The 13,771-nt window shown below is 39.3% G+C and overlaps 1 protein-coding gene across 1 annotated transcript; it reads left to right on the top strand.

The window, feature by feature from the left end:
- The first annotated feature begins 647 nt into the window (after nucleotides 1-647).
- On the top strand, nucleotides 648-13,404 carry GGH (gamma-glutamyl hydrolase). The gene is given in 10 exon segments (XM_015855745.2): nucleotides 648-965; nucleotides 968-1,124; nucleotides 1,399-1,513; nucleotides 2,416-2,466; nucleotides 5,712-5,796; nucleotides 7,565-7,703; nucleotides 8,048-8,154; nucleotides 8,259-8,349; nucleotides 9,381-9,518; nucleotides 11,118-13,404. Coding segments are annotated over 10 exon segments (1,308 nt in total). The 5' UTR covers nucleotides 648-662; the 3' UTR covers nucleotides 11,240-13,404.
- The last annotated feature ends 367 nt before the right edge of the window (nucleotides 13,405-13,771 follow it).

Here is a 13,771-nt window from a genome sequence, read left to right as displayed (position 1 = left end):
TCCAACCCCCCTGCCTGGCAGGGCCACCAAACATACACCTTTACTAGATCAGGTTGCCCAGAGCCCTGTCCAACCTGGTCTTGAACACCTCCAAGGACGGGGCATCCACAACCTCCCTGGGCAGCCTGTTCCAGGGCCTAACCACTCTCCTAGTGAAGAACTTTCCCCTAACATCCAACCTAAATCTTCCCTCTTTTAACTTAAAACCACTTCCCCTAGTCCTGCTATTGTCAGCCCTTTCAAAGAGATTACTCCCCTCCTGGGAGTAAGTTCCCTTCAGGTATTGAAAGGCTGCAATGAGGTCACCTCGCAACCTTCTCTAGGCTGAACAAACCCAACTCCCTCAGCCTGTCCTCATAGGGGAGGTGCTCCAGCCCCCTGATCATCTTCGTGGCCCTCCTCCAGACCCTTTCCAAAATCTCCATGTCTTTTTTGTACTGAGGGCTCCACACCTGGACACAGTACTCCAGATGGGGCCTCACAAGAGCCGAGTAGAGAGGGACAATCACCTCCCTATCCCTGCTGACCACCCCTCTCCTGATGGAGCCCAGGATCCCATTTGCTTTCCGGGCTGCCAGAGCGCACTGCTCTGGTCTGGACACAAAACTTCACACGGGCAGAACAGAAGGAACAATCCTCTCTCTGCTGGGCACCCTCTAGCGATGCAGCCTTTTGGCCTTCCGGGCTGTCAATATACACGGCTTATCTTCTTAAGCCACAGAGGCAGCGAGAAGCGGTTGACAACTCAGCCCTCAGCGCCAAGGCCTCTGGGAAGCCGCAGGGGGGTGGGCAGATGCTCCCTGCCCTGCCCTGCCAGGCCCTTGGCGGATGCATGGCCACCTCCTCCAGCTCAGTGTGAGGAGAACGGCGACCAAAGGGCCCGGTGCGCCCAGTGCCCAACAGCCGGCGGGGAGACCGGCGGGACTCCATTACCCAGCGTGCCCCGTAGCCAGTCGCGGAACTGTCAGCTCGGAGCGGCTGCTGTGGAGGAGCCATGGGGCACGTAGCGGGGCTCGCTCCGCTCCCGGCCGCCGCCGTCGTCCTGCTCCTGCTCCGCTGTTCCACCGCCGCCTCCCTCGCCCAGCGCGGCCGCGAGCCGGAGCCCAACGAGAGGCCCATCGTCGGTAAGAAGAGGCAGGGGGTGGGGGGCGGCCGTGTGGTATCTGCGTGTTGATCTGCCGCACATAGCTACTAAAACCGAAACCGTGCGGGCTTCTGCGGTGTGGAAGTCGCGAAATGGTGGTTTGGACTGTGTAAACTCCAACAGGTGAAGTGTTTGTGGCTGAAACCTGCCTGCAGAGCTGTGTGTGCTTCAGCAAAGCCTAATTATTCTTTCTGTGCCAAACAGCTGCGTGCAATGTTTCTTATCGTGCTGATTTTCTCTCTTGGACCTGTCAGGGATACTGTCACAGGAATGTCACTTTGATGCCTTCCACAAATACGGGAGTTCCTATATTGCGGCTTCATATGTGAAGTTCTTGGAGTCTGCTGGTGCCCGCATTGTGCCCATAAGGTGAGTTTTATATCCCTAGAAATGAGTAACGGTTAACATAAGGTTATTGGAGGCACAGGCAGCACTCGTGCTGATTTTCTGAGTGCCAGTCTAATGTGTATTGCCAAACAAACACAAACATCTGGAGAGATACTATCGTCACATTCTGTTATCCTAGAACTGAAGTAATGGAGGAAGGCTGTCCTTGAAGAAATCAAAGTCCAGTTTTGCTCAAAGTGCAGGTTGCTAGTAACCCTGCAGTGTAATATTTTAGTTCCTGAGTGAAAAGTAATAGAGTAAGTAGAACTGAATGTGTTTCATAGCCAGCGTCTGGCTCTAGAGTAGTAAATGCACTGTTGTTAGATGTTAAAGTGAGAATCGTACAAATGACACTAGTGGACCATCAGAATAACCATAATCGGATGTAGCCACACAGACCAGTAAGGGTAAAGTGCCTGAATTTAATCTAGTGTTCCTCATGTAGCTGGTGAAGCTTTCAGAATGGTTGTGACCAGAAGTTTTGCTGATCACACCTTGAATGGATGCTTCCAGTTTTCTAAGCATAGTTGGATACTGCAAAGCTGGACACCAAACATACCCAGCTTACTCATTTTGCGTGAGTGTAGAGCCATCGTACTGTTTTCCTGTTGTTTACTGATCTTTCCACCTGTCAGTCTTTTCTGAAGAATGGGTGTGACCAACTGTTTGCAGTTCTGCACATCTTGGGATCAATCAGAAACCGGAGTTGCCAGTTTGCAGGAAATAATAGCCACACCATTTATGTAAATGTTAAATTTAATGATCGGTTGCCAGGGGTCTCAGAGCATCTAATCCTGAGCCGTATCTAACAGGTTCCTGTTTATATATTTATGGTTAAATACTTATATAGAATGTGTTTCGTAACCATTTTCTTGGTATTTCAGATTAAATCTTTCAGATGAAGAGTATGATAAAATATTCCACTCTATTAATGGGTAAGTTTTGAGCATTGTTTTTCTTTTAAAATACTGATAATTCTTAATTTGTGATCTGCTGTTTTCTCAAGTATGTTGTCTATCTGCTCTCTTGAGAGCTTGTGCCGAATACTGTGGACATATAAATCTGTTCTAAGACAGAGCACTGTTTCATCCCATGTAGATCTGCTCCATTTTCTTCCATTTGGAGCATGTTGGATTATTTGCAACACTGTCAGGACTCGTGTTAGTATTCTCCAGTGCAGGTAGTCAGAAGTGGAGTGACAGAGGTTAACAATTGGTTTATTCTTTACAAGTGAAGTAGGTCACTTCCTTTTTTTCTTATTCTCCTTTGAATGATCACCTTGATTTTGAAATGTAATACCTCTTGCTGGGTGTGTCATCATTCAGCCTTCTCTGCTCCAACCCTATCTTCTCTTTTCTTCTATTCTCTTTCAGTACTCTCCATAGTTCCTCCATCATCAAGGATTCTGGTTTCCATTCTCTTCTACCCTTTTTTCTTTGGGTTCTTTCTTAAATGGTCCATCTTGCTTGCCATGATTCTGAGGCTTAGGTCTCTGTAGGGCAAACATATTGTTGTTTCTGCTGACCTTGGTAACTGTCCCATGTCTCCTTTCCACATTTTCCACATGTGATCAAGCTTAACACTTTTTTGAATTGTGATCTAAGGAAAATCAAAACCTTTTATGTTTGTCTTAGGCTGAGATCACTTTTTAGAAGAACTACATCAATTGGTGCTACACTTCAGTGGTTTTTTTTTGTGTGTGATTCCATAACATGTAATTGGTCTACTTGGAGTCATGAGATTAACATCTTAGACCATTAATATTTCCATAAATTTTATGTAAATAACAATATTAATCACCACGACTAAAACTTGAACGTTTAGACCAGTGGTTATCTGGAGAGAGCTGTGTCATCTCATGCCCCACAGCATTCCCTACACATTAAGATGTGGGTCTTCAGAGTGTTCTAGAAAAAGGAAGTGTAAGGCAGTTGTGTTCCCTGTGTCTCTTTGTACTGGAGACAAAATGAGTAATTTCATCACTTCTTCATGACTGCCACCCTCTCTTTTCATACCAGAAGGACAGTGGAATGTCCTTTCTACCCCCCAGTCTTTGTCAATGCTTAACGGAGGATTAGGCGAGTAGATCTTGTTCTCTCATCCTTCTGTCTTTGCTGAGGTTGATAGTTGGGTCTGTGTTATGTAGGTGGGTAAGAATGATCTATATTTCCTCTCATTACATTCCACTGTCAGTTCGTGGCTTCCATTCTGCAGTTGTGTATAAGTAACACATGGGATCTATGGGAGGAAGGACTCTATACTGTGGGAACTTAGTATAAGAAGGAAACAAATTGATGTTTCATGTTGTAAGACCTTAGCTTGAGGTTCTTTGTAGTTGGAAATTCTTTATTATTAAATGCTTTCATCTTAAGACTGTGAAAGTGACTATAGCAGAGGTAGAATTTTATGAGCGTAGCTTAGTACTCCTGAGACAGCCTTTGAAATTCATGGTGCATCAGCACTAATCAGTGAGATTGTAGAATACAGGTAGCTGCATTTCGACCTACCTATCAGAATAACAAGCCATTATCATTGTTGCTTAATGAGTTACTTCCGCCTTGCACTAGCAGAAATGTCAGTTGTTTTTTTCTGATTAATGTTGGCCAGTTTATGGTGGTTTGAACAGAAGGAACAGGTGAAATTCATTTCCCACCTCCTCCATATGAGGATGACCATATTTGTCTAAACAAATTCCTGTAGAAATCTATAATTTGTTCTATTTTGAGAATATTTTCAGCTGTATTTATTCTTTAAATTAGAGAATAATTTGATTTATAATTTGAATACTGCTCTACTTTTCCACCAAATGTTTGATGGCTTTTGTAGGATCCTGTGCACTGCTTACCTTGAAGGAAACTTGAGGAGTTCAAGCGCATACTCACTGACTTTGTAGATGTTTGCTGTTATATGGAATGTATCACTGAGATACTAATAAGTAGCTAGAACAAGTTACAAATTACCCTTTCCAGAGCACAGAAATGTTGAGGAAATCCTCATGTTTTTGTGAAAACTCAGTGGCTGATGGAGGTAGCTCTTGTAAATCCAGTTGAGTTCCCACTACAATGGGTTAGAAATCACTTGGTTATTTCAGTTTTGTGGATAGCATTCCAGTTTTAGCTGGGAGAGACTTCATTTACTTACTTTTAGAAGTACTTGATCACACAAGTCATCATTTGCACCAATGAGACCTGTTAGACTGTATGAAGTCTTTTGCTTTTGTGATTTTAGTAGTTGGGAAGCCACACAGAGGTACAGGGTTTGTTGGGTTTGTTTGTTTGTTTAATTTATTTTTACGGAGGAAAAAGATTGCACACTTTTTTTTTTTTTTTTTTTTTAAATATTCTCTGAGATTACTCTGTCTTATTTAGCTAAATTAGATCTTCTGCTATCAAAGGTTACAGCCAAGTATACCTTTTCACCTTTCAATGGGAACTTTTTGATCTGTATTATCTTCCATAAGAAGGGGTACAGTTTCATAGAATCATAGAATGGCCTGGGTTGAAAAGGACCACAATGATCATCTGGTTTCCACTCCCCCTCCCCCCTCAATGTTCAGGGTCGCCAACCACCAGACCAGGCTGCCCAGAGCCACATCCAGCCTGACCTTGAATAACTCCAGGGATGGGGCATCCACAGCCTCCTGTTGCAGTGTGTCACCACCCTCTGTGTGGAAAAACTTCCTCCTAATCTGTAACCTAAACCTCCCTTCTCTTAGTTTAAGACCACTCCCCCTTGTCCTATCACTATCTGCCCTCGTAAACAGCTGTTCCCCCTCCTGTTTATATGCTCCCTTCAAGTACTGGAAGGCTGCAATGAGCTCTCCCTGGAGCCTTCTCTTCTGCAAGCTAAACAAGCCCAATTCCCTTAGCCTTTCTTCATAATTTTTTCTGTACTTAGATGAAACAGAATGAATTGAGAATAGGATTTTAAAGTCATAGGAAGAGGCAGCTTGATGTGAGGGAGGGTCTGATAGAGTCATTGCAGGCAATTTCTATTTCTGACTAGATCCCTCCTGTTTATGGGAAACCTTAGGTATCCAACTCTAGATTTCAGAAATGTAGATGTCCTAATCGAGACCCTTAAAGCCACTTTCTGACTCTTCTCTCTTTACACTGTCCAGATTTGAATTTGATCACATAATTCACTGTTGCTAATCATATTCTTGGATGTTGCCTTTCAGAGTACTTTTTCCAGGAGGTGGTGTGGATCTTAGGACTTCAGAATACTCCAGGGTTGCTAAGATATTTTACCGCAAGGCATTAGAGGTAATTACTAAGGAACAGTCTGTTCTTGCTGTCACTGTTCAAAGATCAAAATGACGAGGAGGCTCATATTCTCAGTTTCCCACTGGCTTCCAGCATGTTAACCGTAAGCCTGACAAAAAGCATCTCATTGCTAGCTTCTGCTTCAAAAACTCATTTCAAAGCTTAAGATTCAGACACCTGACGCCCCTTCATGTTATATGTGGTATCCTTGTCTTGAATTCCAGTTCTTTATTCAGTGTAACCAGGGGCTTCATTGCTGTTTTGAACCTGCAACAAAGTAACAATAAAGGTATCCAAAAGTACAAAGTATCCACTGACATTAAATGCTGAATAAAAATCCACCTAAACGTAATAGTGAGAGTCTTATAAATAAGGCTTAGACTTGGAAGGAATTCTAGAGATGCTCTCAAACAATCCAATCTCCAATTGTATAACATTAAAGCTTCTCCTAACGTATATTCTACTGTCACTGAAGCACCTTTATTCCTATATGTAAGTAGATTAAAATACATCTTTGAAGGTACATATGAAATGTCTACTTCAGTGTGTTACTTCATTTCCAGTGGCTTAGTAGCTGTAAATAAAGCAGATTTTTGAAGTTAACACTGATTTAACTTATAACATGACAAAAAGCTTGTGAAAGGTGGAGTTAGTTATTTTTTATTGCTAATCATTAGCTTTTTTTAGGAAAAGATTGAATTTTCAGGAAAGCTGTTTCTTTCAAGGAACATCAGGAAGTTTAAAAGAAAATTTAATTCTCTCTGAGCACAAGAGATTCTTCTTTTTTTTTTCCTAGATAATAAACACATTTTGAAGTAAAACTTTGCTGTCTTGTAAGCGTGTTGTTGAAAGTAATGGAGATTAATTGAACTTTATACTGAATTAGTAGGGCTTAAACTCTTACCAGATTAGGAGGTGTTGATTGGCAGTGAGGAATTCCTCTCTGCTCTTGTCTACAGACACAGAAAGCCCAGGCATCCATAGAACCAGTCAGCTGCAGCTGAGTGCACCAGTTTCCTACTGCTCGGTCCCTGTGATGTTAATGTTGCTATTCTATCATCTGTCTCTTGTCCTTATTCATAGTGATGACTCATGAGTCACCTTCAACCTCAGTCTTAGAATTTTATAAAGCTAGTAATCTCATTTGTCTCTACAAAACTGCTCATGGTGTAAAGTGCAGCTTGGGGTGGTGGTTTCTTGTGGTTTCCTGTAAGCGTTTGCAGGATTATTACAAAGTTCTATTGCCATTTCACAACGAATTGTGTATGTCATAAGTTTATGACCGGAGAGGCAGACTTATTGGTTGATACATGTACTTACAGTGACTAAAAGGCTCCCCCATCACTGATGATTGTGTATTTTAATATTCATCTTTTAAGACCTGATTAGCACTATGAAATATTAGCAGTTTTATAAATATAAGGTGAGCTACCATAATCAACAGTACACTAGCAGAGATGTAATAGGCTGAATGTTAAGGGTTTTTTTAATAGATACTTTCCATCCAGATATTCCTTGTTTTTTTGTTTTGGTTCTTTTTGTTTGCTTGTTTGTTTATTTTATTTTTTAAGTTTTTAAACTAAAACGAAGGCATTTGACATGTTTATTTTCAATTGCTGAACTGTTATAGCTGTTTGGTAGAGTCTGTACTGCTGTAGTAGTTTTATTTCTTACCTACAGAAGGAAAAGTGAAAAGAGCAGGAAGTTCTGTTCGTTTTTCTTTCTGTAAAACTTCAGTACTTTATTTTGTTGTTTGTTTATTTTGAAGGCTAATGATAAAGGAGATTATTTCCCAGTATGGGGAACATGTCTTGGACACGAGTTGCTGACATATCTCACAAGTGGTGAAATTTTACTTGTTAATACCAAGACAAATGGTTTTTCACTCCCTTTGAACTTTACAGCAGGTGAGAAATCCCACTACGTTTCATGACTAAGTTTTGCTGAGAGGTATTGTGGTTTTGTTTGGGAGAAGTACACAAGGCTGAATGTTTGGGGGGGTTCTGATTATTAAGTACTTTCTTATTATGTTGTCCAAACTTTTTTAAAGTCTGCAATTCTGTATTTATCTCACTGATTTTGTTTCCTTGCAGTACATTCTTAGGTTGTAAAGTTTTACCACAGAATCCTGAAAATTTGTTTTAAAGTGGTGTTTTATTAAATGTGTTTCCTATTCAGCCTGTTAACAGCTTGAGTAATGGGCAATCTCAGGGTTTTTTTCATTTTTTTTTTCCCTTTTTCTTTATGACAGCTGCAAAACACAGTAGATTATTCAAGAATCTTCCCACTGATTTGTTTCATGCCTTTGCTAATGAGCCGTTGACATCAAACTTTCACGTGTGGAGCATTTCCATGGAGGTAATTGATCATTTCACCTCACAAACATAAATGCGTTATCTCTGTCTAAACTAGAAATAAAGGAGCAGATAACACATCTTTATTTTCTTTCCTCCTTACTGCAGAATTTCACAAAGAATGAAAAGCTGTATAATTTCTATAATATTTTGACCACTAACACTGATGATGAATTGGAATTTATATCTACCATGGAAGGTAGGAAAATGAATTTATATGACTGTATCAAAGTACTTATTCTGTGGGTTCAGAGGTGTGCTAGAATTTATGCTGATTTGTAGTGCAAGTTACTGCTATAATAACAAGGTTGTTATTATACCTGGCTCTGTCTATGCTCTGGCTGTGATAGATGTACTGTTAGCAGAGAAAGTTTTTCTTTTGAGTACACATTTTTGAGCTTAACTACTTACTTCTTTCACTCACTATTCCCCTTCATGATGTGTATGATACTTTAGCACTGGAATTTTCCAATACTTTGGTACTAAGTGTATAGCACTCATCCTGTAATAGCCTAACCCCTACTGTACCTCTGTTGCATCTTGATTGTTGATGGTCTGTTTATGCTCGCCTTCCTGTGATGCTTTATTACCCATTTGAGTACACGGAGAACAATTCATAATATTGAAATAACAGCAATATCTCTCATTGCTTTGACACCAACAACACTGGTAATTGTTCTTCTCCAAAATCCTTTTGCATTCCCTACCCGATGTTACATATGTCTTTTACCAGGCTTGCTCATCTCAAAAAAAACACATATTGGCTTTATTTTGATTAGTGCATAACTAGCAGCTCTACAATAAGGCCCAGCTGTCAACCTATGGGATTCTTCTGTATGACGTGCTGGCAGTCCTCCAGAAGAGCAGGAGAATAGCAGTTTGATCAGAAGACCTAATCAGGCTAATGATAACATGTCCTGTGCTTGCAAGCAGTTTATCACAAAGCAGTTATCAATCACCTGCTTTGGCTTTGTTTTTTATGCAAGACTTAAAGACTGGCTTCTTCTGGGCACAGACCAAATGGGAGCTGCCTCTGTTTTGACTGAGTCTTCAAGGAGATCCTGATACTTGGTCTGTTTCAGCCTGCTCTTTAAGCTTTTGTGAAGCTGTTGATGAGTGAGGTTTTTTTGTAGCTTGTCTTTTGACTTTGTTTTGCAGTAAGACTAAACACATCACTCTTAATGTATAGATCTTGCTTATCTGCTTTGATGGAAAATGTGTTTGTTGCAGCATACAAATATCCAATTTATGGTGTCCAGTGGCATCCAGAAAAAAATCCTTTTGAATGGAAGAACTCAACAGGCATTCCACATTCCTCATCAGCTGTAAGAGCTGCATATTACATAGCTGACTTCTTTGTTAATGAAGGTAAGTTTATGATTTGTAAATGCGAGTCAACTACTTCTTACTGTTTCTGGAAAAGCTTACTTTGCAACGTTTATGGGCTTATAAAAAGTGAGGGATACTAGAAGTAGAATGGCTTTGTAAAAGTGACGTCAAAAGACTGGCCATTCTAGCAAAAGTAGACCAGATCTTTCCAGCAATCTGGGTCAAAAGTCTCGCCTGTGCAGTGATGTTCTTTCATTTTGAATGATCTCAGTAATGTCATATCTTCCCTTGCACAAAGACTTTAATGTAGAAAAAAATGATCCATTCATAATTCTAGACGCTTCCTCAGTTCTAAACTGAGTTACCACTGTAGTCTGTTCACTGTATTTAAGTACTCAAGAAGTATGGGAGTACTTAAAGTGATTAAACTTGATTATACATTTATCAATTTTTCCTACACCATTTTGCTGAAATACTGGTTTCAGGCTATTCATTGAGATGTCTCAATTGACTGAGAATATAAAATACATAATCAGTATTTAAACTGTGTTTGGACTCTACATTTTACTCCTTGACTTTCGGAGCAGGTTGCCCTGTGAGGCTGTGGATGCCCCCTCCCTGGAAGTATTCAAGTCCAGGCTGGATGGGGCTTTGAGCAGCCTGTTCTAGAGGGAGGTGTCCCTGCCTATAGCAGTGGGTTGGAACTACATGATCTTAAAGGTCCCTTCCAACCCAGACTATTCTTTGATTCCTATGAAAGGAATGACCAAATTGGAGAAGGTGGACAGTGATTTAAAAAAAAAAAAAAGCAAAATGCGTGCTGACGTGGTCAATAAGTGTGTAGAAATAAAAGTCATATTTACACTTAAAAGTTTAAGGCTATTTCCTTGCATACTGTAGTCCTACACTGTTTTCCACAAAGGTAGAAAAATCACATGAAATTCCTTGTCAGTGTCCATAAGCTTCCTGTATTGTATCTATTTTAATAAGATTCTTACAGGTTAAAAAAGGGAAGATACATCTATTTTAGTGATTTTGCAGTGCAATAGTTGGACATGATATATTTTCTAAGCAGAGGTAGTTACTCTGGCTATTATCCAAGTAGATGTGGCAGCTCTTCTCATAACTCTCCTTTCTGTTGAGATACAGTGCATATGAATCTATGCATGTACGACAAAAAATGTAAACTCTCTTCAACTGACAAAAATTAAGAAAACATATGTAAGTGTATAATTAAGCCATTCATTTCATATCATTTTCATATCCCTCTGTAATTAATTTTAACATGTGTAGAGTTGCCAACATGACAAACTAGAGCAGGATTCAGTTTTTATTCTCCTTACAAACAAAGGCAGTGTTTGCACTGCATCTCTCAGTAGGATGATGCTCTGATGCGTTTCTTCTAATATTATGAATATTCTTCTTCTATAGCGTGGATTTTAAATTAAAAGTTGAATTTCTTCCTCCTCACTAAGGAAATACTGCTCTAAACAACTTTCTCAATCTGTACCTTAATGATTCTTATATAAATTGCTGTAATTTTGTTTGCTGTTATGCAACACAGAATAACTTTGCTAACAAAGATACTGTCGAGGCTGATAGCAGTGAAATGATCTGTACTTCTGAAATGTTTTACAGCCCGGAAGAGCCTGCACCGTTTCCCCAGTGAAGGTGAAGAAACAAAAGAGTTGATTTATAATTATACTCCAGTTTATACAGGAACGTTTTCTTCATTCCAGCAAGTCTATTTTTTTGATTGAGTATCTTATCAGAGGTGTGGCAGTGATATTGATAAATAGAATTATTTGCCTGCATTGCATAATTAAACTGATTTAATGCAGTGCACGTGACAGAAAGACAGAATAATTATCTTATTTTACAATAACTTATCCTGTGTTTCTTCTGTACTGTAGGACCACTAATCTAAAATTTTACATTCTAGATCATAATGGCTGTCTTGGGTTATTATTTATTGCTGAAGAAAAATACCTTTTTCTTCTGGGAAAAGTTTTTTGATTTTTTTTCCCTATGAATTTGGACATTTTCAGGTTTAGTATGAGGAAAAGCACTGCATTCTCATTTCAAAATATGGAGGTTGTCTCTGTAAAATGCTGTGTGCTGTGATAGCACTAGAGCTTTGGGTATATTGTATAGTAAAATCCTACCCTCTTCATGTGATTTAACAAATGAGACATTGGATCTTGGGCTTGTAAATTTGTCTATGTAACCAAGTTCTTGAAAGGGATTATTTTGTTATTTGAAAACATTGTTCAAAATCATAAGTAAACGTGATAGCAAAGAGACACTGACGGGGTGTGTTATACCTGGTTCCTGAAACTTTGTGTTGTACATCCATTGCTGTTCAGAAAGAAGATACCTTTTGAGGACTGTGTAAGTGTGAAGATGCATTTTAAAATAGGCATTGCAAATATCAGGTAAAATAAGTAAGTGTGAAGAGCATAGTTATGTTGTTTCCACTTTCCGTTCTTTTTAAATTCCATTTATATGTATTTGAAGAGCCTGTTTGAGAGTAACTGGAATCAGAGGACAGATAGGAGATACACACAAAGAAACAGGTCTTTAAAAGAATGTAAACCTAACTTCTGCTTTATACACATCCTAACTTCTTCTATAGTTACTGAGTAGAATTCTCATTGTAGTTAAAGGTAGTTTTCCATTCAGTAGAGACAGTAGTCTACTTGTGTTTTGTTGGATAGTTAATACAGCTGGAATTTAAAAAAATGAATCTTAGAAACTTAGAAACAACTTCGATGTTGACATAATTTTGCATTTGGTTCTATTAGTGAAAATTTTATATTGTGTACAAAAACTAAGATGAGACAATCAACTATATATTTACTTTACTGCACAGTTTCCAAACCACGTTAACAACAGTGGGGACTTGGAGTTTATGAAAAAAAAACAGGTTCATACCTCAGCTCTGTTTTGTAGTACCTTAAACTCTCCAGTACAACAGGCCAGAAGTAATGCCTCCTATTTACTTATATGGAAATGATGGTAGGTAGATACAAAGGGCAGAACGTTTCCTCGGGAATTCAATTCCACCCCTTTGCTTCACACTTTCATTTTGGATTCCATTTTGTCAGACCGACCCTCTGCTGCCATGTGTCACACAGCAATAAAATAATGGGAATATTGGTGGGACCAATAACCTCTACTGCTGTACCACCACCATCTGCCTCTGATGTGGAGCCATGTAATAAAATAGGAGGCATTATGTTCAGAGCAACCGTATCTGAATAAAGCTGGTACGTTTCTCAGGGTTTTTAATTAAAGGACTCTCTAGCTTGTTCTTTTTGATGAAACAGCTGCGTAATATAGAGAATGTGAAAAACATTAATTAAAATAATATAAAGAAACTCTAACTGTGACTACTGTATGAACACTGCTTTGTAATCACAAGCTTAGATGTGTTGCAGTGCAGATTATTTCTACATTTGCCAAATTCACTGAATTGAACTTTTTCACATGAATAACTTTATTATATTAACTATATTTGTTGGTTCCTGAGTAGATCCAGTGTAAAAGGACACGCTTGCTCTACTGTTGCATATAGATGTGGCAGCTGAGATGAAATACTTACAAACAGAGTCTAGCCATCTGTTTCTTATTCAGACTGAGTTCTTTAGAATAACTCTAAGGATTTGCCTGAGTAAGAAGGGCAGGATTTAGCCTTAAAACAGGGACCAGCTTGGCAAATGAAATATCTGCTAACTGCTGTAGGAGTAATTAGTTCTTAAGTGTGCAACTTCAAGGAATATTGTGTGTAATATGGTAAGAGAGTGGTGTATTTATCATGAACTTGTATGTGTTCCTTTTACATCCTTTATCTTGTAAAGTCATTCTTGGTGCTATCAGTGGTTCTTTTTTCTATGATAGTCTAAATAAAGTTTATTCAAGTAGGTGTGCATTTGTGTTCTCCTTTACGTACCAAGGATAAGGCATTAATGTTAATTGACTTTTTTTCTCTCCTGTGTTTATTATCAAAGCAACAAATCTTTATGATTTTCCATTACTGAACATTCTGTGATAGTCACAAGTGGGAGGCTGCTCTAACCTGTGTCCACTTGGCATGGTTTTGGGAACCATTTCTGTGTTGTAATGGTGAATGTGAGGAAGCTGTCTGTGATAAGTTAGTCCTAGAAAGTATGCAGCCATCAATCTCTGTTTCCTTCTTCCACTTGGCACTGTAACTAGAGTAGGATGAGAACATTTACCTCTGTATCTACTGACTTTCTGAAGTCACTTCATTTCTGTAAAACTGCTGCACG

Source organism: Coturnix japonica, chromosome 2, assembly GCF_001577835.2.
Source record: "Coturnix japonica isolate 7356 chromosome 2, Coturnix japonica 2.1, whole genome shotgun sequence".
NCBI classification, from domain to species: Eukaryota; Metazoa; Chordata; class Aves; order Galliformes; family Phasianidae; genus Coturnix; species Coturnix japonica.
This window is presented reverse-complemented; position numbering and strand designations above follow the sequence as displayed.